The 22,541-nt window shown below is 48.8% G+C and overlaps 7 protein-coding genes and 1 non-coding gene across 8 annotated transcripts; 4 read left to right on the forward strand and 4 right to left on the reverse strand.

Annotated features, from left to right (window-relative positions):
- Positions 1–373: 373 nt before the first annotated feature.
- FMAN_04719 (putative 40S ribosomal protein S12) lies at positions 374–1,018 on the forward strand (the record flags this gene model as incomplete). Its single annotated transcript, XM_041828540.1, has 3 exons — positions 374–376; positions 520–832; positions 894–1,018. The coding sequence occupies 3 exons, from the start codon at positions 374–376 to the stop codon at positions 1,016–1,018; spliced, it is 441 nt and encodes a 146-aa protein (XP_041679393.1).
- Positions 1,019–1,313: 295 nt separating this feature from the next.
- FMAN_04718 (putative peptidyl-prolyl cis-trans isomerase nima-interacting 4) lies at positions 1,314–1,774 on the reverse strand (the record flags this gene model as incomplete). The annotated part of the gene is made up of 2 exons (XM_041828541.1): positions 1,314–1,595; positions 1,649–1,774. 2 exons carry the CDS (start codon positions 1,772–1,774, stop codon positions 1,314–1,316), a joined length of 408 nt encoding a protein of 135 aa, XP_041679394.1.
- Positions 1,775–2,211: 437 nt separating this feature from the next.
- FMAN_04717 (uncharacterized protein) lies at positions 2,212–3,721 on the reverse strand (the record flags this gene model as incomplete). Its single annotated transcript, XM_041828543.1, has 5 exons — positions 2,212–2,422; positions 2,474–2,752; positions 2,817–3,357; positions 3,410–3,506; positions 3,680–3,721. 5 exons carry the CDS (start codon positions 3,719–3,721, stop codon positions 2,212–2,214), a joined length of 1,170 nt encoding a protein of 389 aa, XP_041679395.1.
- Positions 3,722–5,401: 1,680 nt separating this feature from the next.
- FMAN_04716 (uncharacterized protein) lies at positions 5,402–7,729 on the forward strand (the record flags this gene model as incomplete). The annotated part of the gene is made up of 3 exons (XM_041828544.1): positions 5,402–5,517; positions 5,571–5,658; positions 5,714–7,729. The coding sequence occupies 3 exons, from the start codon at positions 5,402–5,404 to the stop codon at positions 7,727–7,729; spliced, it is 2,220 nt and encodes a 739-aa protein (XP_041679396.1).
- Positions 7,730–8,348: 619 nt separating this feature from the next.
- Positions 8,349–10,082, reverse strand: FMAN_04715 (putative MAP kinase kinase; the record flags this gene model as incomplete). The annotated part of the gene is made up of 4 exons (XM_041828545.1): positions 8,349–8,493; positions 8,545–9,206; positions 9,255–9,983; positions 10,038–10,082. The coding sequence occupies 4 exons, from the start codon at positions 10,080–10,082 to the stop codon at positions 8,349–8,351; spliced, it is 1,581 nt and encodes a 526-aa protein (XP_041679397.1).
- A 2,519-nt stretch (positions 10,083–12,601) lies between these two features.
- On the forward strand, positions 12,602–14,221 carry FMAN_04714 (uncharacterized protein; the record flags this gene model as incomplete). The annotated part of the gene is made up of 1 exon (XM_041828546.1): positions 12,602–14,221. One exon carries the CDS (start codon positions 12,602–12,604, stop codon positions 14,219–14,221), a length of 1,620 nt encoding a protein of 539 aa, XP_041679398.1.
- Positions 14,222–14,473: 252 nt separating this feature from the next.
- tRNA lies at positions 14,474–14,568 on the reverse strand. The gene is made up of 2 exons: positions 14,531–14,568; positions 14,474–14,509 (listed from the first exon to the last, which is right to left on the reverse strand). It is a non-coding gene; the product is annotated as a tRNA-Ile (tRNA).
- A 5,435-nt stretch (positions 14,569–20,003) lies between these two features.
- On the forward strand, positions 20,004–20,756 carry FMAN_04713 (uncharacterized protein; the record flags this gene model as incomplete). Its single annotated transcript, XM_041828547.1, has 1 exon — positions 20,004–20,756. One exon carries the CDS (start codon positions 20,004–20,006, stop codon positions 20,754–20,756), a length of 753 nt encoding a protein of 250 aa, XP_041679399.1.
- Between the last annotated feature and the right edge of the window lie 1,785 nt (positions 20,757–22,541).

A 22,541-nucleotide genomic window follows, 5' to 3' on the forward strand; every position in this document is an offset into this window, starting at 1 on the left:
AACGACGCTCTCGATTGCTCTCCCTTGCCACGGTGAATAGCATCATCCTTCTGGATTCGGATCGCTGCGAGCGAGTTTCGTAGTATACATACCTCGAAGATTTACTTGGTCGATTGATGAAAACTACAAAGTCAAGGAACGCGGATAGGAAAGGAAGTAAAAAAAAACAAAAAGGAAGGTGTAGTGTGTGGATAGTGGGTCCGTGCACTTGCCCTAAGGGTCGGTCTGCGCACTCGGTCGTTTAGATTTCGGCAAATCAACGTGGAACTAAACGAAGACATTTCCCAGATCACGACTCTACCCCCCCTTCCAACTTTTCCTTGATACACATAGAAATCTTCGAGGATCGCCCGACAAGAAAAGATTATCCAAGATGGTGAGTTTTTGAAGTCTTGCCGCCTCTAGTCGTCAATTGCGCTGTCGAGGCTCGCAACTGCAACCTCGAACGGATGTCAATTCGCGATGGTGGGGGAAGCACCAAAAATCGAAAAAATGTTGGCTAACATTTTCTCGTGACAGTCGGACGTAGAAGACAACACCCCCGAGGTCGCCGATGTTGTTGAGGTTTCCGGCGATGCCCCCAAGGGCCAGATGTCCATTCTCGACGCTCTCAAGGGTGTCCTGAAGCTCTCTCTTATGCATGACGGTCTCGCTCGTGGTCTCCGTGAGGCTTCCAAGGCCCTCGATCGCCGACAGGCACACATGTGTGTCTTGAACGAGAACTGCGAGGAGGAGGCCTACAAGAAGCTTGTTGTCGCTCTCTGCAACGAGCACAACATCCCCTTGATCCAGATCCCCGATGGAAAGCAGCTCGGCGAGTGGGCCGGTCTCTGTACGTTTCGCCCGATGGAATCTACTTTGGTCTGGATTGATGTACTAACTAATACCTATAGGCGTTCTTGACCGTGAGGGTAACGCCCGCAAGGTCGTCAACTGCTCTTGCGTCGTCGTCAAGGACTGGGGTGAGGAGTCTCAGGAGCGATCTATCCTCCTCAACTACTTCCAGACTGAGCAGTAAGGGCCTTTAAACGGTGTAGGATGTGAAGGGAGAGGATTAGAGGTGCGGACTTGACTTAGTTTCGAGACTGCTCGACATGACTTTTTTGCTTGTACTCTAGCCACTTCGGTTGGCATCTAAAACGGTTTAGGCCTCATATCTCATGGCCATATTGCATTTGAGAGGAATAAAAAAAAATTGGGCATCAAATTAGATCCTCAACCTGTCTCTTGTGCTTCTGTCGTAACAGTCATGCCGGATTGCGTGACTATCTCAAGCTCTGCCATCTACTTTCGTCCCTCAACCTCCCATAACGTTAATCTCGGATCGATACTTGTGCAAGAAGTTGTGAACTTACCATGATGATATGATATCCAAACTCCGTCTTGCACTCTACAAATTTCGGACTGGCGGTTGTGCTGGACTCAAGAGCAAAAGCCACCTCCTCAAACTTGGGGTCCAAGCTACCCTTGGTCTTCCATCCCAGTGAACCACCTTGCCTTGCCTTGTCTTCTGAGTACTCTCGTGCGACCTCATCGAACTTGAGGCCGTCGTTCAACTTTGCCAAAGCCTCCTCCTTCTTAGCGTGTTTCTCGCACTATGCAACCCTCGGTCAGGACTTCAATTGGTGAACACTTGTGTGAAACTCACCAGAATGTGACGGACGTTGATACTCTGAGCACCTTTGGATTTGCCGCCAGAGTCTTTTGCATCTTTACCCTTGTCTGCCTTGCCCTTGCCTCCCTTGTCGGCACCCTTCTTGTCGTTTTTCCCCATGTTGTTTGTGAGGGTGTCATGTAAGAGGACAAGGGACCACGGCTGTAGTGGCGGTGGGTTTCGTGGAACTTGGATGACATGCCCCGCTGGAGGTGCACCCTTGAAAGCTTTCCTTGCGTTGTCTTGTGTCGACGCGGTACATACCCCTCCCTCAGTCGAGGCACTCAACCGCCAACCAAGTCATATCAACACTTCCAAACTCGGTGGGCGATGATGGAACTGACAATGTCAGAGGTCTCTAATTAAGCGTTACCATTAATGCTATGAACTAGACTTGTAAGCCAATCGATGCAGCGTAGCCCTACGTCCCATCATTCATGCTTCACCTCAAATCAATAAAGTCCTGCTTTGTTGAACTGATAACCCAACGAGTTTCGGAAGTCATGCGACCTCTGATACTCCTCCCGGTCGACTTTCTCTTGTGCCATTTCTAACTTCTAGTCAAGAAGGGCCTTGTTTCCCTTGTGCTTTTTGATCGCCTCGCCCTCATATTTCTCATAGAGCTCCCAGTCATCCATCTCGGATGGGCGGGGTATGTGCAGAATATCCTCTATTGGTTTCTGATCCTCAACTCTTTCCAAAGTGAGCATCATATGGTGCCGGTCGCTGACTTCATTAAACCATTGACTATATCGGCGTATCGTATACCTAGCGCCTTATTAGCAAGTAGGAGCCGTAGGAAAGGCCATGAGAACCCACAAACCATCATAACGAATGCCGACCTTTGGTGCATATGGGCTTCTGAGGTGGTGGCCTCGCAGGATTCGAAATGTGGCTCCCACTTGAGATATGAGCGACACATGTATGTCGGTAATTCTTCCCTGTCTGACATACTTCAGAGTTCCCTCCCCTTCATCGATTTTCTCTTGCCCTGTGAGCAACGGTAATGCGGCAACTCCATATTTGCCCTTGGTAGGTTTCTCGCGAGCACTACCAACAATACCATCCCGATGCGCGCAAGCCAAGTTGAGCCACCAACTGCATCTTAAGCGTGAGTAACCTTCAAAAAGTTTCGATTGCTATGGGGTTCGGGTCTTCTTACTGCCCAGGTTCGATTTCCAGATTACCCTCCAGCTCTGACAAGGTCTTGCCTTCTTTAGCTTGCCAACGTTCTTCTGAATTGTCTGCATTGGGGTTCAGAGCCACATCCCTAAGCCGTCCCGTCTTGGGGAGATCTCGATAGCGGTTTTGCTCCATATTGAAGTAGGGACCTCGAAACCTTTCAACCCATTTCCGTTCCAAGGCCTCTGCTCTTTCGACATCTTTTGAAAATCTAATAGGTACTCTTGGGTGGCGATATTTGGGATCGATGAGATCCGATATAAGCTTGTCAAGGTGTGTGTCGCGTATAGTCTCGAATTCTATTGCGCGGTTGTAGTGCTCCTCGTCTCTTAGCAGTGCCGCGAGAAAACCCATGGCTTCTTCCCACCTGTCCTCGGGACGTCCCTCATGCAGGCTACTGCGAATGGTGTCGCACAAGTCAAGAAGCACAGCTGTATCGTAGCCAGCTCTAGATGGAAGACGCTGAGGTTCAGGTTGTTTCCCTTTTGAGAATTCAGAAGGCTCATGGCTGGGCTCTTCGTCTACGTGCAGTGAGTAGATCCGCATCGCAGAGCAGTGTCCGGGTTAGCTCACCTTGGTGGGGAGGCATGAAGTCACCCGGGTCTTCACCTTGACTCCAGCGTTCACGACGCTCACGACCGTGGCGACGGAGGACAGCAGACAAGGGTGCCTGTAAGCAAAGAAATTAGCGTTGTGGGTGGATAAGGAATTGTTCAGTAATATGGCCGAGAATTGCCATCCAAAATAATGCGAATTGGGCACAATATTGAAGCATTCAGTAGGATGTAGTGAACGAATTGTTTGTGACGGCCCATACAAAAATGGATATCCGTTCGTCCTTACCTTGTAAATGTCCCGTGTTGAGCCGCTTCTTATCACAGGCATCTTGATCGTGGATCGTTCCTGGGTCACTCTTCAGTTGCACTTGCGTTATGATGACAGACAGAACAGATGATCTCTCGAAGCTGCGTACGACAGAGTCTTTCCCGACCTTTGTCTTTACAGCTCATGATTGACATGTCAATTGCGGGCCCAATGCAGTCAACCGTAGAAGCGAGAAGTGATTGGAAGAGAACTCGAGCAAAGAGGAGAAATGGGAATAGGGAATTCGGATTAACAAAAATAACCAAAAACCAGCAAAGAGTGTGTTGGTGCTGCTCCTCACTCTTCCCCTCGACAATAACTAAGGGAGATTTTTAAAAGTGGCCGAAATTTGGAGGAGGGGAGGTTGGATCACGCCTTGTCGTGTGCAAACGATCCTTGCAGCTAGCAATAGACCAATAAGTGACTATCATCACCGATCAGCCGAGGAGGTCTCACAGTAAAGTAGGTGGTATAAGTCATAGCAACTAGGTAGGTAAGTAGTTAGGTGTAGAGAGAGAAGGTTAGCTGAACTTGTCATGCGGGCTACTCACCAAGCGTCTACCTAGGTATTTAGTGACTCGTACAAGAGAGGGGCTTCTGAGATGCTGAGGAGACATGGTTTGTTAGTGATCTACTACCTAGGCTAGGGTAGCTATGATTGTCCGCTCTCCCATGACGGCAATCAGGATGCAGCACAAGTAAAAGTTCCTGTCGAATGCCGGGGTGCATCATGCCACATGAACTGCCTGTGCTGAAAAAGTCCGCTTATAACTCGTCAACCTCCAGCATGAATCAACTTCATGTACAGTCGCTTACTATAGGTAGACTGGTTCATACCTTATTATGCGCATGTAAGAGATATGAACTGCAACACTATCCAAGTAGGTAGGCATTTGCGTTGTAATTCCCCGTATGCTGCTAAAGAAACCCGTAGCTACTAACCTTACCTTCAGGCCACCTCACTGTCGTGCACATCCTCCAGTATCGCTGCAATGAAATGTAGAGTACGCGACAAGGTACTAAGTCATGGTAGGCCAAAGTTGTGTGCCTCTTAAAATCCAGGTGTGAACAGAATCTTAACGATAAGTTTCATCCCTCATCAGGGAACATGAAAATTCCGACCCTGAGCTAAGTTGTACAAAGTGATTGGTCTCAAGACCTATTACATTAAGTCTACGTTATTGTAAATTAATTGAACCTGTTTGCTGCTCGTGATAGGGATACAGGTACTAACTAAGTCTTCATGCCTCACCTCGCCTCACCACCATATGCATGCTAGCATGCTAGCAGGTCTTGATACGAAAGTCGAGAAAACTTATAATGAGCATCAAGTTAACTTACTAAAACCATCAACAGCCAAACACCATAGCGCATACTTCCTTGACATCTGTTCTCTATCCAGTTCAACTTTTCGGCAGCCTGGTAAACAGACAGATTTTGACAAGAGGCTGCCCTCCATTAGGTTGGTAAATACGTATCTTCGACCGCCTGCCTTTTGAGGCACTGCACCATGTTCTGGTTGGTAAGATAAGACTCACCGCCTTCTGATTTGAAGCTAAGCTGAAATACTGCCGGGGAAAAAATTACAGATCGCAAAGGTGCCCCCACCAGTTGATTCAACCATCAAGCGGAAGCAAACACATCTGTCGCAAGCTTTCGCCAGAATTGATATACGTCTATATTGCAGTCTAAGTCTTTGTAATGGCGGAGCAGTCTCATCACGCGGTGCGTGGCACTACGTCTTATACACGATCCATAGGAATTAGCCAGCGTGTGACACCACTCGCGACACCATGGACTGGTGAAATGCGGACAAGGTGAACATTGAAGTCATGGTCATGCCAGCAATTGAGAGACTAACGCAGTGCAGATTCTCGGACTTTCAAGTCAATGAGATCAAAGAAGACGGCATAGTCCTGCACCTACAACAAGTCGGCCTGGCAGATGAAGAAGCACCGGTAAGCAGAAACGGACTCTACAGCTTTCCTAGCGCACTCACTAAGTTCTTCTCAGGCGGTTGTAGTGAATAAAGTGTTCAACGGCGAGTCTACAGCCCAGGAAACGAAAACAGATGAGCCTGCGAAAGATTCCTTGAAGCAACCATCAAGTGAGACCGCTACGAGACCCGAGTCGGCACCTCAGCCTGAGACGGTCAACGACGTCTCACCTGAGGATGCCACCATTCTTGAGGGTCTGACTGATCAGCGATTCTCTCAGGAGCTGATTGGAGTATATCGGTCTGGTCATGGCGCCGACCACGAGAAGAGGAAGTCTGTTACATCGGAGCCCATGGACGACAGAGCAAAGCGTGGCCAAGTTCACCAAGAGATCCGGCGCATCTTTAAGTCTCGGATAGACACCAACACAACTGACGAAGGTGCTATTGTCGCAACTCTTATTCCCCCACGAAAAGCCAACAGCAAGAAGCGCGGCCGCGGCGGTCGCGGTGGTGGCCGTGAGGAAAAGCCTGCCGGTGAATACCTGCATTTTACTCTGTTCAAGGAGAACCGCGACACAATGGATGCTGTGAATCAGATTGCTCGTTTCCTCAAGGTCAAGCCCCAGGTCATCGGATACGCCGGTACCAAAGACCGCAGAGCTTCTACAGTGCAACGATGCTCAGTGCGATACATGCGGCCACGAAACCTCGCTGGTATCAATGGGAGGATCTGGGGTGTTTCCACGGGAGATTACGACTATAAGGACAAGCCAATTTATCTCGGACAGCTTCTTGGCAACGAGTTCGTGATTGCGATCAAGAGTTGTCAAATAGTTGGCGAGTCCAACAACCAGCCCATTGCCCAGCGGGTAGAAGTGCTGAAGAAGAACGTTGATCAGGCTTTGAGTCATATGAATGAACACGGCTGGATCAACTATTTTGGTCACCAGCGCTTCGGAACTCACGAAGTCGGTACACACCAGATTGGGCAACTCATCCTGGGGGACAAGTATGAAGAAGCAGTCATGTCACTACTCCATTACGATGATAAGATTGCACAGAGGGCTGAGGCGGGTGATATTCCCGACGAACCCTCCAAGAGAGACGAGTATTTGCGAAACCAGGCCTGCATGCTCTTCCTTACAGACAAAGATGTCGACCGAGCCATCAAGCTCATGCCTCGTCGATTTTCTGCCGAAAACAGCATCTTCAGACATCTGAACCGGCAGGGCGCTCAGTCTAGACGTGATTTCATTGGCTCTCTGGTTCACATCACTCGTGGCTTGCGCTCCATGTACCTTCATGCCTATCAGTCCTATATCTGGAATCATGCCGCCAGTCGTCGCTGGGAGCTTCACGGCGAGAATGTGATTGCTGGCGATCTCATTATCGCTCCGACGGAGAGTGTGCCTCTTGTCAGCGGCCAGGACCAAGACGGTGATGACATTATCAACCCTGTAGAAGACGACGAAGATGCTCCCGTTCGCGCTCGTCCCCTTACCGCCGAAGAAGTCGCCAGTGGTAACTACACCATCTTCGACATTGTGCTGCCAACACCAGGCTACGACGTCGTTTATCCTGAGAACGATATCGGGGAATTCTACAAGGATTTCATGGGTCGCGACGAGAATGGTAATCTGGACCCCTACAAAATGCGCCGTATGCGCCGCGAGTTCAGTCTGCCTGGGCGATACCGCAAAATCATGAACCGATTCCTTGCCACGCCCTCCGCTGAGGTCCGTGCCTATTCGGATGATGCAGAGCAAATGCACCCAACTGACTTGGACAATATCAAAGCTTCGAAGGGTCCTAGCAGGAAGCGTTCTCATGAAGAAGTTGACTCCGGCTCGACAGTCAAGAAAACGAAGGTTGAAAATGGTACGCCCGCTTCTACAGAGGTTGAGATGACATATGCCCAAGCAGAGACACCAGATGATGGCTCTGCCCCTGAAGCGGCTCCTGCTTCTCAAGAACCTACAAAGGTTGCGGTGGTAGTTAAGTTTCAACTTGGACGCAGTGCATACGCAACTATTGCGTTACGCGAGCTCATGGGCGACCCTACTGAGGATACCGAGACCAGGGACACTTGAAAAGCAGATGTTGTATATCTCGAATAATAAAATGTCGAGGACCATCGACAGGAATTTGATACCCATGTATTTAAGTGGGGGTACAATAAAATTGAGGTACTTGGATGCCAAATATAAAATATATCTAATGCGAAGCTCGCTATATTCTGGTAGCCCTCAGCTTGATGGCTGTAGCAATTGCATCAATCCTAACCATGCACTACTACTGAGGACATGATAACACCACAAGAGGGTCTTCTGAAGCTACTTACTGCAGGCTGGTCAGGCCGTGTATGCGCACTCATTCTTGAGCCCATAGTTTTTATCATGAAACAAACATCAGTGACGATGTTATTTAAAGAGATATGCTCACAACGAAGACCGCAGCCTCTGTTCACATAATCGTGGGCGTAGTGTAAACGGCTGATGGGGAATGTGGCCTTTTCTGGTTCGTTCATGGCCCTCTGTGAAGCGTTTATGCTGCATGGCCGTTTCTCCGATTTGCTTCTTCAAAGACCAGCTTCACCAATTCGTCTGCTTTTGCGAGAACTTGTACCGCCTTGATCTCCTTCCATTATTTGACATCCTGTGCTGCTTTAACAACTTGCTGCTCCGAAGCTTGAGCTCGTTGTACATCTTTCTAAGAGTCCTTAGGTTGTTCGTCCCAGCCCCAGACAAAAGAAAGATATTTCACCATGTTGACACGCTTGGAGCGCATTTCAACCATCCAAGGGTGCTCCATCATCTTCCAAGGACTGGCTCGTCTGTTGGGTTGTTTTTCCAAACTCAGACAATGTTAGCACACGCCCCTAAAGGAGGGGGAGGGGGAGACTTACCAGCACTCAATGAAATATTTGAAGTTGTCACTCCAATACACGTCCATTTCAGGTTCGTCCTTCAGTTTGGGCACGTTCTGTCTTACGATGTATGTGAGTAAATCTATAAGACCAGCCCGCGGTTGCATTTCTGTGCCGTCTGCTGGGAACGGGAAACGATGCTGCGCAACCTCGAGAAGGGTAACTCCGGTTGACCAAACATCCGAAGTAATAGTATAGGACTGTCCGGTGATACGCTCAGGTGCCATATAATAGCTGGTGCCGATAAAAGTATTGGCCTCTCCCTTAGTACCGAAATCGCCAGAGACACCAAAATCGCAAAGTTTCACGGCACCATCTCGGCAGAGCAGGATGTTCGAAGGTTTGATGTCTCGGTGAATGATTCGTCGAGTATGCAGGTACGTGAGGCCGCCCAAAACACCCTCGGCGATCTTTCCTAAAACCTTCTCTCCTGTTCTGCCCCCCAAACGCTTGACCTCCTTGTAAATACTATCAAGCGAACCGCCTTCACAAAACTCCATTGCAATTGAGATTGTGGCTGTAGCCGGGTCGACAAAGGCTCCATAGTACTTGCATATGTGGTCTGAAGCGCACTCTTTGTTGAATCCCAGTTCTCTGAGAATCTGCTTTTTGACGTCGGGGTCCGGATTCGTAGTGATGACCTTGAAACGTCAGTATTCGAACTGTGGCTTATGGTCAAAATAACTCACCTTGAGGGCAAAAACCGTGTTACCACCCTTGAGCTTGCATCTTGTGACAGCACCTCCAGCACCTTCACCTAGATTTCCAATCTCGACAATTCTCTTCTCCAAACTTGCGATTCTCCAACCCTCCTCGTCGAGCTCATCAACGTCCAGAGTCCTGGCTTTCTCAAGGCTTAGTTTATCGAAAGCCTCCAAACCTTGAAGACTTCCATCACGCTCCATAGATACCCCGCCCTCGCTTCTCTCGGAGTACATAGATCCCACAGCAGATACTGGATCCGGAGTACCTTGAGGTCTTGATACACCTATACCATACTGCGAAGCAAAGGACAAAGCGGAATACTGAGATCCTGCAGAAGTGGGATTGCTCGCCCGTCCATCTAGAGGGCCAAAACTGCCAGACCTTGAGTGAGCCGCGCTACTTTCACTACCACCACCTGCCGATGCTTGGGTTGCACATTGGGATCGTGGTAATTGTTCATGGGGTGTGACTTGACTACCCATAGGGGTTGCTAGGTGTAGTGTCGGTAAAGGGGGCCTTGAAGGTGCAGCCGCGGCTGTTCCTTGATTGCCTACAGCTTTGGCATTAGGTGATGGTGGGATAGCGAGGCCAAGCCTAGGAGTACGAGCTCCACCACTTCTGGCGCCAGGAATGGCGGGTCGGAGGAGAGGCACGGGAGAAGGGCCCGAGTTATGTGTTGGCAGAGAAATTGGAGTGGGAGCAGCAGGCTGTTGCTATAATTCGTGAGTTAGACATTAAGACAAGGAAGAGCAATCAGGAGAGCGTACGGGTAGTGGAGTCGAATCAGAACTCTGAGGCTGTTGGTCGGCCATATTCGCTGTTGCGCTGGTGACACGGGTTCCAACAGTGTGTACACAATACGAAGTCTTGTTGGGGATCAGATGGAAAGTGGTTTCTTTGTTCTGAAAAGAAGTCTCTCCTAGGGAAGGTGGTATCAACCAGAGACGATCGTGATAGTCGGATGTGAGGAGTAAGCGTCGTCGAGCGGCCAGCGTCGTCGTAAGTATGAACACGGATATAGGGTTGCAACAATTCAACGTCGAGTAATTGGCAATAGCAGAAATAGCGAATGTTAGGAATCAGTTAAACCGACTGCTTCAGGTAGTTGAGAGTGAAAAGGGTACGAATGTCGTCGTCAAAGAACCAAGTGAGGTAGCCGCAGGAGTAACAAGAGCCCACGCAAAAGAGCGGGGAAAGTATGGTTGGCGGCGTTTAGGTGTATAAGGTAGAGGTAAGTACTAGAGGTAGTAGGTGAGGTAGACTTCGTAGATATACTAGGTAATGATGTTATGCCCAAGAAAACGTCGCAAAACAGGGCCTAAGCTGACCAAAAAAGGCGTGGCAACGAACGACACGTCGTCGAGTGAATCCGAAACGGCAGGAGGAAAAGATGAGAAAGGACGTGAGATCATATGAGAGGGCGAGAGCTAGAGAAAAGAGGACGTGTAAGCTGGGAATGGCGTCCACCATAGATGCTATTGATTGGATCGGGTCTGGGTGGGCGGGCTTGTGACTGTGACTGCCACTGAGACTAGGAAGGGCGGGGCGCTTGGGCATCTGTTACCCCTAGGCTGGTAGGGCTCAGTGGAAGGTGCACAGGGCCCTTAGGGGTAGTACATAGCACATATGCACGAGCGGGGAGCTCTCCATTTTGTTTGCGGCGCGGGTGCGTTGAGCGATTGCTTCCAAGTACCTAGCCCAGTATTTTACCTTAGGTAGTACCTACTAATCTGGAAAACTTAGGTAGACTTAAGGGGGAGGGATGGGAAGCTGGTGGGCTTTCCGGGTATTGGTAGTTTTGAGATATGTCTCAGATTCTCGCCAAACTCATCTAAAGTGGTTTAGGAACTTGCTCAACACAACACGCGCTTGATTACTTCTTACGGGCTACAACCACAACACAGACCGAGGTAAGTTGCTTTATAGGTAGGTAGGTAGGTAGGTATATTGGGATAGGATGGCCAGTTACCTGACTATCCCCCTATCTAGTTGTGAGTATGTTTACACTGTGATACCACGCATCCAATGCGACTGAAGTCTAGCAACCTGAAGCCAAGCCAGCCCGATATAAAATCCAAGGGTGGCCATCAGTGGGATGAATGGTGGGATGAATCTACAGGCTCTTGTTGGCGTGATTCGGTTCTTTCTTCTTTCATCTGCGACCTATCATGCCGGGGTTTTTTAATGTACCTATCGTGAAATGATGAATATCAATGTTGGACATGGTCTTTTGAAAGACAATGGATCCAGGCACATAAAGCCATGAGCTCATTGTCAAGTTCATAGCTGGGTTGCACACACATCGTCATTCTCGTCGTCACACTCAGCAGTATTTCAGGTTTTTTTGCTATGGCCCCCAACCGTCGGTGTACTAACGGTAGTGCAGTTTGACTTGGTCTCATTCATATTCCGATGCCGAATTAACCTCCACATCCTCGTTTCGAAATTCAGAGTCAGGCTACAGTACTTCATGGCATCAAACCTAGTAGGTAGTGGAGCTGTTGATTCGCACCATCATGGGTCAGTTGCATCGGAAGCGCTTGTCCCATATCAACGTGGTCCAACCGCAATTCAAGGCTAGGTAGGAATGAGGAGATCCTTCAAGCCCTCGGCCAGAATCTAATTCGTAAAGCTTTTGAGTGTAATATGCAATGTCGTGATCGTAAGACGAAACATACTGATTCTTAGGTGACAAGTCAAAATGTCACCCTGGGAAGCCCCTGAGCTACATATTTGGAATAACACCAGGACCCCGGACAGGTTGTTTGTGAAGTCAATTGACAATCAAAACAAAATACCTACTACAAACCCAATCAGAGGGCGAAACACAATGACTGTCACATCCCCTAGCTACGTCGCAGCTGAACACATCCCAGGCATGTCTCCCTATTCGTCACAGGAACCCTGTGATATTACGGGCGATCCTACAGGTTTGTGATGCAAAATAGGCGCCCGAGTGTCGGCTTCAAATGCGTTTTCTATCATTATCGGAATTATAAGACTAGTCATGATTGGTACATAACTAGATGATCCAAGATGAAAACAATGGATTCGGTCATCAATCTATTCGCGATAGGTGAATGTCGTAGGGATCGTTAGCCTTTCAAAGCGCATTTTTAGTGGCATGCCCCATTGCTGTAAGCGCGCGTTTAGGTGACAGTCTGCATGTGGCGCCGAAAGTGGGTCAAGGGTGCCCATCCCGCGATTTTGCGACGCCTGTCACCGCCAAAAATTTCCAGTCCAGTCAGATCCAACTTTGCATACCTACCTTAGCTTGGGAGGTTGGTCTTTGAAAGGATCGATTTGGCTACTGCTATTATAAACCCGAATCATGGTACCGCCTGCCGATCTCGAACGTGCGACTGCTGCGTCAGACGACGAAATTTTGTCTGATGCCGCCTCATCCTCTGACGAATCTGACTACCTCGACAGCGCCACATCTCGAAAACGCCGGAGGACAACAGAAGTGCCCCAGATTGAAGGTGACAAGATCGAAGACGAGGACGAGGAAGATCACGAGTTGAGGAGAGTCCTTTCTACTATTAAGGTCCCGTCTCGAATCAAGCGAGCCGTTCAAGTCGACCAGAAGGAGGCTCAAACTAAAGCCTTAGTTACACCCAAGAACTCTATTCAGGCTCCTACCGACCCAAATACCACCTTTTCTTCCCTCGACGTGCGACCATGGCTGGTACAGTCACTAGCAAATATGGCTATCAAACGGCCGACGGGGATTCAAAAGGGCTGTATTCCCGAGATCTTGAAAGGCAGGGATTGTATCGGTGGTAGTCGAACAGGTTCCGGTAAAACAGTAGCGTTCGCCGTGCCTATCTTGCAGAAATGGTCAGAGGATCCTACTGCCATCTTTGCTATCGTCTTGACACCAACAAGAGAACTAGCGCTGCAGATTTTTGAGCAGTTCAAGGCCATTTCTTCTCCTCAGAGCCTCAAGGCGATCTTGGTGACAGGAGGCTCAGATATGCGCACACAGGCCATTGAGATCGGAAAGCGACCGCATGTGATAATTGCAACCCCTGGTCGTCTCGCGGATCACATTCGAACTTCGGGAGAAGACACCATTTGCGGATTGAGGAGAGTTCGATACGTGGTTCTTGATGAAGCTGATCGCCTTCTCAACGCCAATGGGCCTGGCAGTATGCTCCCTGACGTGGAAGAGTGCCTCTCTGTTCTTCCCCCAGCTACCGAGAGACAGACGCTTCTGTTTACTGCTACTATTACTCCGGAAGTTCGAGCTCTCAAGGACATGCCAATCAAGCCTGGAAAGCAACCAGTATTCGTATGTGAGGTTGACACGCAGACATTGGCTATACCTACAACCTTGAAACAGATGTATATGAAGACACCCGTCACTCACAAGGAGCACTATCTCCACGTCTTTTTGCTCACCGAAGCCAATGTCGACAAAACTGTAATCCTATTCTGCAACCGAACCTCGACCGCCGACTACCTTCATCACCTTCTTCGAATGCTTGATCATCGAGTCACTTCTCTACACTCTAAACTTCCCCAAAGACAGCGAATCGACAACTTGGCTCGATTCCGCGCCTCAGCGGCGCGTATCCTTGTAGCAACCGACGTTGCCGCTCGTGGTTTGGATATTCCTGAAGTCAGCCTTGTTATCAACTATGATCTCCCACGCGACCCTGATGACTACATCCATCGAGTCGGTCGTACAGCCCGTGCGGGTCGCAAAGGTGAGGCAGTCAGCTTTGTGGGTCAGCGTGACGTGGAACTGGCCCTTACAATCGAGAAGCGTGTCGGCCGTGATATGGAATCTTGGGAGGAAGAGGGCGTCAATCTCGAGACTCGTGTGGTTCGCGATGCCCTCAAGATCGTGTCAGAGAAGAAACGCGAGGCCTTATTGGAGGTGGAGGAAGGGAGGGAAGTCGGTGGTAAGCGAAAGCGCACAAAGCAAAAATTACGAGTGGAATAAACTATTGGATTCTCTAGATTCAAATGGATAGACAAAAGCATATTTTTAATATTGATTTCAAGAGGCTAATGATGCTTCTCATTTAGACATTTGCGTACAGGCAGAGCTCCACCGACCTACACATCCTTATAGTAATAAAAGCCATGCCAAAAGAACAACCAGGTATCCCATATTAACTCTTTGCATAGAATTTAGGATTCACTTCTTTGATGTGCAATTGCCATGCAAAAAAAGTGTAAAAAGGTAAATTGGTGCCCCCAGCGAGGATTGAACTCGCGACCTCAGCATACCTCCATGAAGTCTTGGACATATAAGAGCTGCGTGATAAACCACTACACCATGGGGGCTCACGGCCGACGGTGGAAATTTTCAGTATATAAGGCTCTTTGAGAATTTAACCGAAAAGTAAGCGCAAGTCTCTACAATCTCATCAGTATATTATTTATTTATTTTTAAAGTATTTATATTTAATAATATTATATACTTAAGTTTATATAGATATATATTTAACAATATATTTTACACTTAAGTCTTAACTAAATGCCTAATTCTTTTAAATGCAAACTCCTTTCTAAAAACGGCATAGGTAATAGTTTAATTATTAATACTCAATAGAGATATATACTCCTTAAAGCTGTGTAGTTAATGTTAAGATAATATGGGTTCTAAAGCCAAGTGACAAAATAGCCAATTTAAATGGAGGCCTGTAACGAATTGCCGATGTAATCTGTAAGCTTCGGTTGTTAATCACCCGCGCCCGTCGCGAGAAGATGACGAGTGCCGTCCACAACTATATATGTTGAGCTTGTGATGATCCTCATCAAACCCGAGTAGAATCGGCTGCTTCTCGCCTAGGTCAAATCAGGTATATGTTTCTCTGTCGTAAGTGACAGTTACTGGACTGGAAATGGCAATATGCGTCCACGTCGCACCGGTTTGCTGATAATTACCCGACATTGCCATTTTATCATTAGCCGCTAAGGTGTCTATCCGGGATTCTGATCATATCCTTCGTATCTCAGGTCGGACTCGCTGAATAGCCTTACAGAAATGCTCATTGACATTGATGAACCACTCTCCTGCGTCATTCTTATCGATCCGATCTTCAGTGCAGTGGTAACTACTAACCTACAGTGGACTTGATGATCGGAACAATTCGTCGATCAACGCATATCCTGGAGTGACGTAGGTTAGGACAACCTGAGCCAAGCCAGATGGCAAAATCCTCAAACTGCCTTCCCGATTGCTTGCTGTTAGGCGAACTGTGTGATCGATGTGTTGCTGGTCCTCGCGGGGCAAGAAAACAGCGAACCTTACTGTAGGGTATCAAAATAAACATGGCAAAAGTCATCCTAAACTTAGGCTATACCACCCTAAGTCTTTTTGTCATTTAGGATCGAGGTCCTGTGTTTTCTCTCCTCCCCTAACTTGTCTCTCCCGGGTAAGAGATACGACAGCGCCAGATCGTGTGGTCTTACTATTACATTTGTCGCTGAAGACCTAACTTGTGGCGTTGTTCCTGAGCTCGACGACGCCTGGCTTTGTAGACCATGAATCTTGGCGGGTCAATGACATGCTCAACTGCATTCGACCGTTAACGTCATCGACTTCAACGCCAACTTTGAAACCGAGTTCGGAATCATCGACATGTTTCAACACAGTCGTCTGAGCAATAAATTCATGGTCCCTCACAAATCGATACATATGATAGCATGGTCAAGCAAATCGGAATTTACGGGGTTGTCTAAAATTGCGGCAGTGGACCACGGATCCTTCGGGGCTAGATGTGTATGTATGCAAACACCATCGCCGGGGTTTAATAAAGAATTGAGAACTGGAATCATACCTACCAGGTTCCTAGTCTGTTTCCCCACGTTCTCGGTAGACCGGCCACTACGAAATCCGTGAGCTGCGCAAAGATTGTCGTGAGTATCCCCCCACTGATCTGATCGGATTGATATGTACGTAGGTGCTTGTCTGGGTGTGCAAGTGGGCTCGGCATGTTTCGTGCACCCGAAAGCGAAAATTGTCCGCAGAAAGTCGGTCACAGGGACAGAAAACTTCAACCAACCTTACTTCGCGGCAGATACCCTCGCACAACCATATTTTCATGATAATTTGAGATAAGCAGCAGGTCCACAATCTAGGATTTACCAAGGGGGAGGAAATAAAAGGATGAATCGTAGCTTGTAGAAGCTTCTCACTCAGCGATGATATTATCAATACTCGGATTAGGAATCAGTCTCGCAGGTTCTCAGTGCTGATACGCACACCCTCTGATCAGCCTCGGCCGAGAAGATGGCGGTGGAACTGACTGACAAAGCAGATTAAGGACCATCCGCTTAATGAGCCAAATTCGGCATGGGCCTGGAAAGCTTCAACGCTAACGCACATGTCCCTGGACCTAAAGCCTAAGCCTCAGACGGGCGCTGGCTGGCGGGCTTCTTTGAGCCTGTGGTCGTGACTCTCATCAATCTCCGCCCTTCGAAGCTGTGATCCTGACTGTGTTGTGGACAACCTTAATCAGATCAGCGGTCAATGGTCCGCACACGATCGATGAGTTCTCACCAATTATGGTCCTCTGTGTGAAGCACAGTCTGCGCCTTGTGTTATTTACAGCAGCTGTTGCGATGTGTCACATCGGCATGGGAATACGCGGAATTTAGTCGGTGTTAAACCCCTTTGAGTACGAGTTACGATGCACCTGTTCTGAGGCTTGATGAGTCAAATGATATCAAATCATCCCAAACCAGGATCCATGCAGAAGAAAATGCTTCGAACATCGGCCGAAGCCGAGTGGATGGACGTATTGAGATCATTTCCCAACCTGCATCACATTTATGGCTGGAACTTCCAGTGGAACATGAATCGAAGAAATCTGCATCCAATGAGCACCCCAAGGAGTTGTCCGACACCAACAGAGACCCATTCTTTAAATCCGCGATTTGAGTACCGCCGAGCTGGCTGATGTTGATTAGCGAGGCACCGTACGACCCATCGTGGAGCTCCTTTCGGCGATGGAAGCGAAAAAGAACGAAAATGTTTCCAGAAAAGCGGAGTTTAGAAAATCTGTGACTCTTGTCAATCCCGTCCTTAGACCGCCCAGCGGACAGTCACGGACGGTTAGTGGTCGGCGACCTCGGGATTCAGGATAGGCCGGCCTAGTCCGGCAATAACATGGCTTCTTCTGAGTCGGCATCATCTTGGGCCGATTAGGAGGCCGTCTTAAGGTTAGCCGTGTAGCCGAGTCAAGATGTCGCAGCGAGAAAAGAGGAAATCAAAGCTAATGAACGACTGCCTTCACGGATATTCGGATTAGATGTAATAAATTTGCTTACTTCACATGAGCATACGCATAGCAAGGATAAGAGGTACCGCCTACCTAGTACCTGTGGAATACCTATGATGATTTGGCGGGAAATACCTGCGAGAAAAGAGGTGCCTAACTTTTGAAAATACTAGGCAATCATAATACACAAACATCCAATGCTAGCAATACAACAACAAGTTGGTGCTGACTTAGATCTCCAAACGACAAAAGCGAGAACAGATTCGGAGTTGCCTGGTTAAAGCTTATCAAGTGACCATGAGGCACGGGTTGTAGGGATATAGGGATTTGGATTACTTCTTGCTCGTTATCATTGAACATAACGGTGGTGATTGACAGGCCTGCTGGCTATCACTGGCTCGTATACCGTAATTCGGTCTTTAACAACAAAGCCGACATCCATGCATGGATTAGATGGCGGCCGACTGAGCTCAGCCCTACGATTGATTACAGCAATACGTGGACAAGGACGTACATACTCCCCGCGGACTGCGCCAGGCCCGGGGCACAGTGACCATCGCGCGTTGTTACTGGATGATACCCTGCCATGGTATACACTCTCGCTTTCGCTTACGTTCGCTGTCTGGAACAAGCTCCCCTTTAGCAGTATGCCCTATGATTCCTTGGCTGCTGACGACAAGCACATGAGGCGGAGTTATGCCCAAGGGCATACGATGCGAATCGGAATACGCAATCTGTACTGATCAATCAGCCACTACGTGAAACTCGCCAACATTGACGTGGAGCATACTCAAACAATCGTTACGAATTTGATTTTTGGCGAATCGTGGGTGCATAAGCATCAAACTGAACTGGGCTGGGCTCAGCGGGCATTCACTGTAGGGGACTGAAGATCATCCTCCCTATCGTCGTGACGGAAACTTGACTTTGGAGGGAGGCACGGGATGCAAAATGGTGTCTTGGATTTGGTCTTGATGGATGCATGGACATAATACAAATTCCAGTCCGTATCGGTATGTTGTTGCTGAGCCAGCATGCAGCGTTTGTGAATGAGCGTCACACCTCGATCTCTGCCTATCCCATCTAGGAAATCGATTCTGTAGCAAGAGTCATCGCCGTGTCGGAGTCAGACGTGGTCGCGACACCGATAGGGCGCAAAGGACGAATAAGGTTCGCTCAATGCTGAGAAATGCATCTGCCTTAGGTAAGGTTCCTGAAGAGCAGGCTTGTAAATCCATCCTCGGATTTGTCGTGGTTCCAGCGGAACTAGACGGACATGGCCAGATTAACGACTGTGGTAGGCTGAAGAGTCAACGCTAATGGCACCGGGTTTCTAATCAAACACACATTTGCAGGCTGCTTACGGACCTCGAAACAGCCTGCGATTATGAATCGCCCACGCCAGCCCTGTGTGAAATTGCGACTCCAGGCGTGTGCTGGCGGTGCTTACCTTACAGTTGAGCATGTTTCGATCTGAGTTATGGTGAAAGTAACGGGGTTGTTGCGCCATTGAGGAGAGGAAGTGTAAGACTGCCAGTAAGATTGAGATTGGTACTGGTAGCAGGTATTGATACCTAGCCGGAAGATGCAGTCGCTGTGATCACTCTAACAAAGTACCTATTGAGGGACACGGCATGGAAGAATCCAGGGCAGTGAACCTCCGCCTGCCCAGTTCGGGTACACATAATACAGGAGGTACCTGCGCCATGGCCGTTAAGTAGCGGCCTGACTGAGGTACCCAAGCCCGGGGATTGACATGGACTTCCGTAACGTCCGCCCGCTCCATCGGGGCCGCGGACGGGGATGTTTCGCTGCGGGATAGACGAGACGTGTCGTCAGTCATGTCATCCAGTGTGAAAAGACAGAAAGGTACAGGGGCCCTGTGTAAATCGATGTGCCGTGGCAGCCTTTTGGGTGGATCTTTCTAAGCTTCGCGGCTTCGCGGTGTCTAAGAGTCATCCGTCCACACACACCCATATCCATGTCAATCATCACTAAGCCACACACCCTTTGAACCTTGGCCCTTGCTTTGCAATGGGGACTGTGGACATTTCTCGCACTCCTCGGGTCCGCGTGCGCAAAGTCCGCTTAGCGGCGTGTCGGGCATAACTCATAATCCCATGCCACACCCGTGAGACAACATGAAAAGTCCGTAAAGGATCACTGGAGTTAAAAGATTCGGAGTCCCCCCGTTCCAAGATCCATCTCTCTCACAACATCAATCAGATAAACACAGCATCATCACAACAACTACTAATAAGCCTCAAAAGCTTCTATCAAGGTCAACTATCTCCACAATCCTCTCAGACAAACCCACGGACTCGACTAGCACCTTATCACCTAATCCCACAAGTCATTGTCACCACAGCCGACATCCCTGCCGCTAACTTCGAGCCTGCCGCAATCGGGATCGCTGCCTTGACTCACAACATCAAACCGCCATTATATACATAGGACAAAGACCCCTACCTTATCTGGGCCCTCTTTTTCAACATGTCGACTACAACAACAACAACCATTTCTGTTCATAGGCCAACTGCCTCCAAGACTTCTTCTCTCCGACAGTCCACGCTAAAGAAGAACATGTCTATCACACAAACCTACTACCTCGCCCACAAGGCCCGAGCTAAGCTCTCGCGTGAGGCTGCTCAGCCCGATCATGACCTCCGACTGCTTGTCGGTCACGCCAACCTCCTCGATTCTCTGATGCTGGAGCTTGCCGACGCTGAGCGAGAACAAGAACGATGGTTCAACCAATCTGTACGAGGAGCAACCAACGCCCAGCAAGAACGAAGGGTGCAATGGGCCGACAACATCGTCGAAGAAGAGGATGAGGATGACTACGACTCAGACTCTTCGGATTCCGACGACTACGATTCAGAGGATGACGATGTTGAGATGGCCAATACTTCTCTTCCCGCCAAGCCCATGAGCCCACGAATCACACATATCGAGCTCGACGAAGACATGGAAGATGATGATCTTGAGGAAGACTATGCTCAGCTAGAGCTGGTTCGAACACCATCCCACTCCAACTCACCACCCGAGCTGGTCGACCACGACTCAGATTCATCTGATGATGACTCGATGCCCCCTTCGCCGCCTCAGTCCATTCTCACCTTCGATGAGAAGGATGCCAAGGAGCAGTCGCAACAAGAACAAGAATCCAATTCACTCTATGATGAGGAGTACTACCTGCCACCTCGAAACCCTGCGAGGCTTGTGTCGGCCATCTCGGTCTACTAAGCGGGAACTCATTTGATGATTGATTTGTGATTTTAGCGACTTGTTTCATGCACACAGCGATGGCGGCATTGCATGGCGTTTACTATACAAAGGGATACCACACGGATTTGGATACAACAAAAAGCATTTTTGCATTTTCTTTTCGTCACAAAGCATATGACTTACGGATTTCATTGTGTTATTACAAAGAAGGATTTCACCACTCTACGAAGGACAAAGAAGGGACTGTACCAGGCAGATGGGACTTGGATATTATCATGATGGGGTCCGCTCCCGACACACGGTTGAGTGGCAGCCTTCAATAGGCTTCGCCCCAATGGTAGATAGCTCAGCAAAAGAGGCTTTCATTAGCCCAAAAAACAAATAAGAAAAAACATTGAAAACTATCATATCAATCTTGAATCTCCTCGCAAATTGTGAACCATGCTATACTATGCTATGCCTCGGTCAGCAGCCGGCTATCATGAATGGTAACCGGCGTTGACGCCATACTCGCCGGTCGATATCCTTATCAGCGGTAAAAATTTCGTGATAACTGAGAGTATCGGGATCGGTCGCAAGCCCAAGTCCGATCGGGGTGTCTTTGCGACCAACAGGCGGTGCCCGTGAGACCCGTCAAGGGCGTGCGGAACCTTGGCAGTGCTACACCGACTCCTCTAATGCACGCCCCTTTTACTCTATGGTTTTTCCCCCTTCGATTGCGGTGAATGATTCATCAGCCAGGCCCGCCCATCATCAAAGACCTTGACGTCCCAACCATCAGGGTTTGTGATACCCAATCACAATACATGAACTGTACACATTAGGGCGTCTATAACGGTCGGGGTTTTGTCAGCGGAGACATTCAATTCTCCATTCTTGCTATGTATGTCAGCGACATAGCAGTACGTAGTCGAAGAAAGGCTCGTTTGACATCAATCACGACAAGACTATCAGCGGACATTATTAAGCCCCGATGGCTGGAAACGACGACGCCAGGGCGCAGGAGAGAAGAAGAAAAGAAGAAAAGAAGAGGCCCTGGCAAAAACCACAGACGGACGAAACCGCCCAGGCCGTATAGCCCGCCCGCCATTTCCATCCCTTGGCTGAAGAAGAAGGACTTACGAGTACAGGCTTGGCGGAACTATCAAAACATCCCTGAGGAGTCATTCAATGCCCAATGTTACAATCTTTTTATGCTTGGATCTTCCACTAACAGTGATTTTTCATCATCCCCCACCAGCCATCGCCGCATCGAGCCTCAAATGGGTCCAACTGGATCTAGCGTTCCACAAGTGGTGGTTTTCTTTAGAATTTTCAAATATCTTACGAAACGTCGACATAGACAACTCAATCGTGAACAAGGATAGAACCATGCTCAAAATTTGCGTACGCGGGTCGCCTCCGCTTTGGAGTCGAACTCTTTAAAACCTTACGGATACATACGTACTACCGGGTCAGGGCTCCATTATTTACCTTGGGCAGGGTCAAGACACCCAATAACTTATGAATTCTCCTGTCCGATGGATCACGATGAGGCGGACCTGAGAAGAAAGGGACGCGAGTTTTCTTTCTTATTCCTTAGATTCATGAACACGTTTCCCGGCCACTCGATCTCGTTACCCACTAATATCCTCTCGTTGCCTTCTTGGCTTTCTTAGCCGAGAGGCTCGTGGCCCCATAATCTCAGGTACATACCATTCACCATGCAAGGGCCCAGGGCTCAAGCAAGCTGAGCTGACCGCTTCTGGGTCTCTCACCGACGGCTGACCTGGCAGGACAGCACTGGCTGAACAGGACATCCTA

This window comes from Fusarium mangiferae (assembly GCF_900044065.1).
Source record: "Fusarium mangiferae strain MRC7560 genome assembly, contig: FMAN_scaffold003, whole genome shotgun sequence".
Taxonomy (NCBI): domain Eukaryota; kingdom Fungi; phylum Ascomycota; class Sordariomycetes; order Hypocreales; family Nectriaceae; genus Fusarium; species Fusarium mangiferae.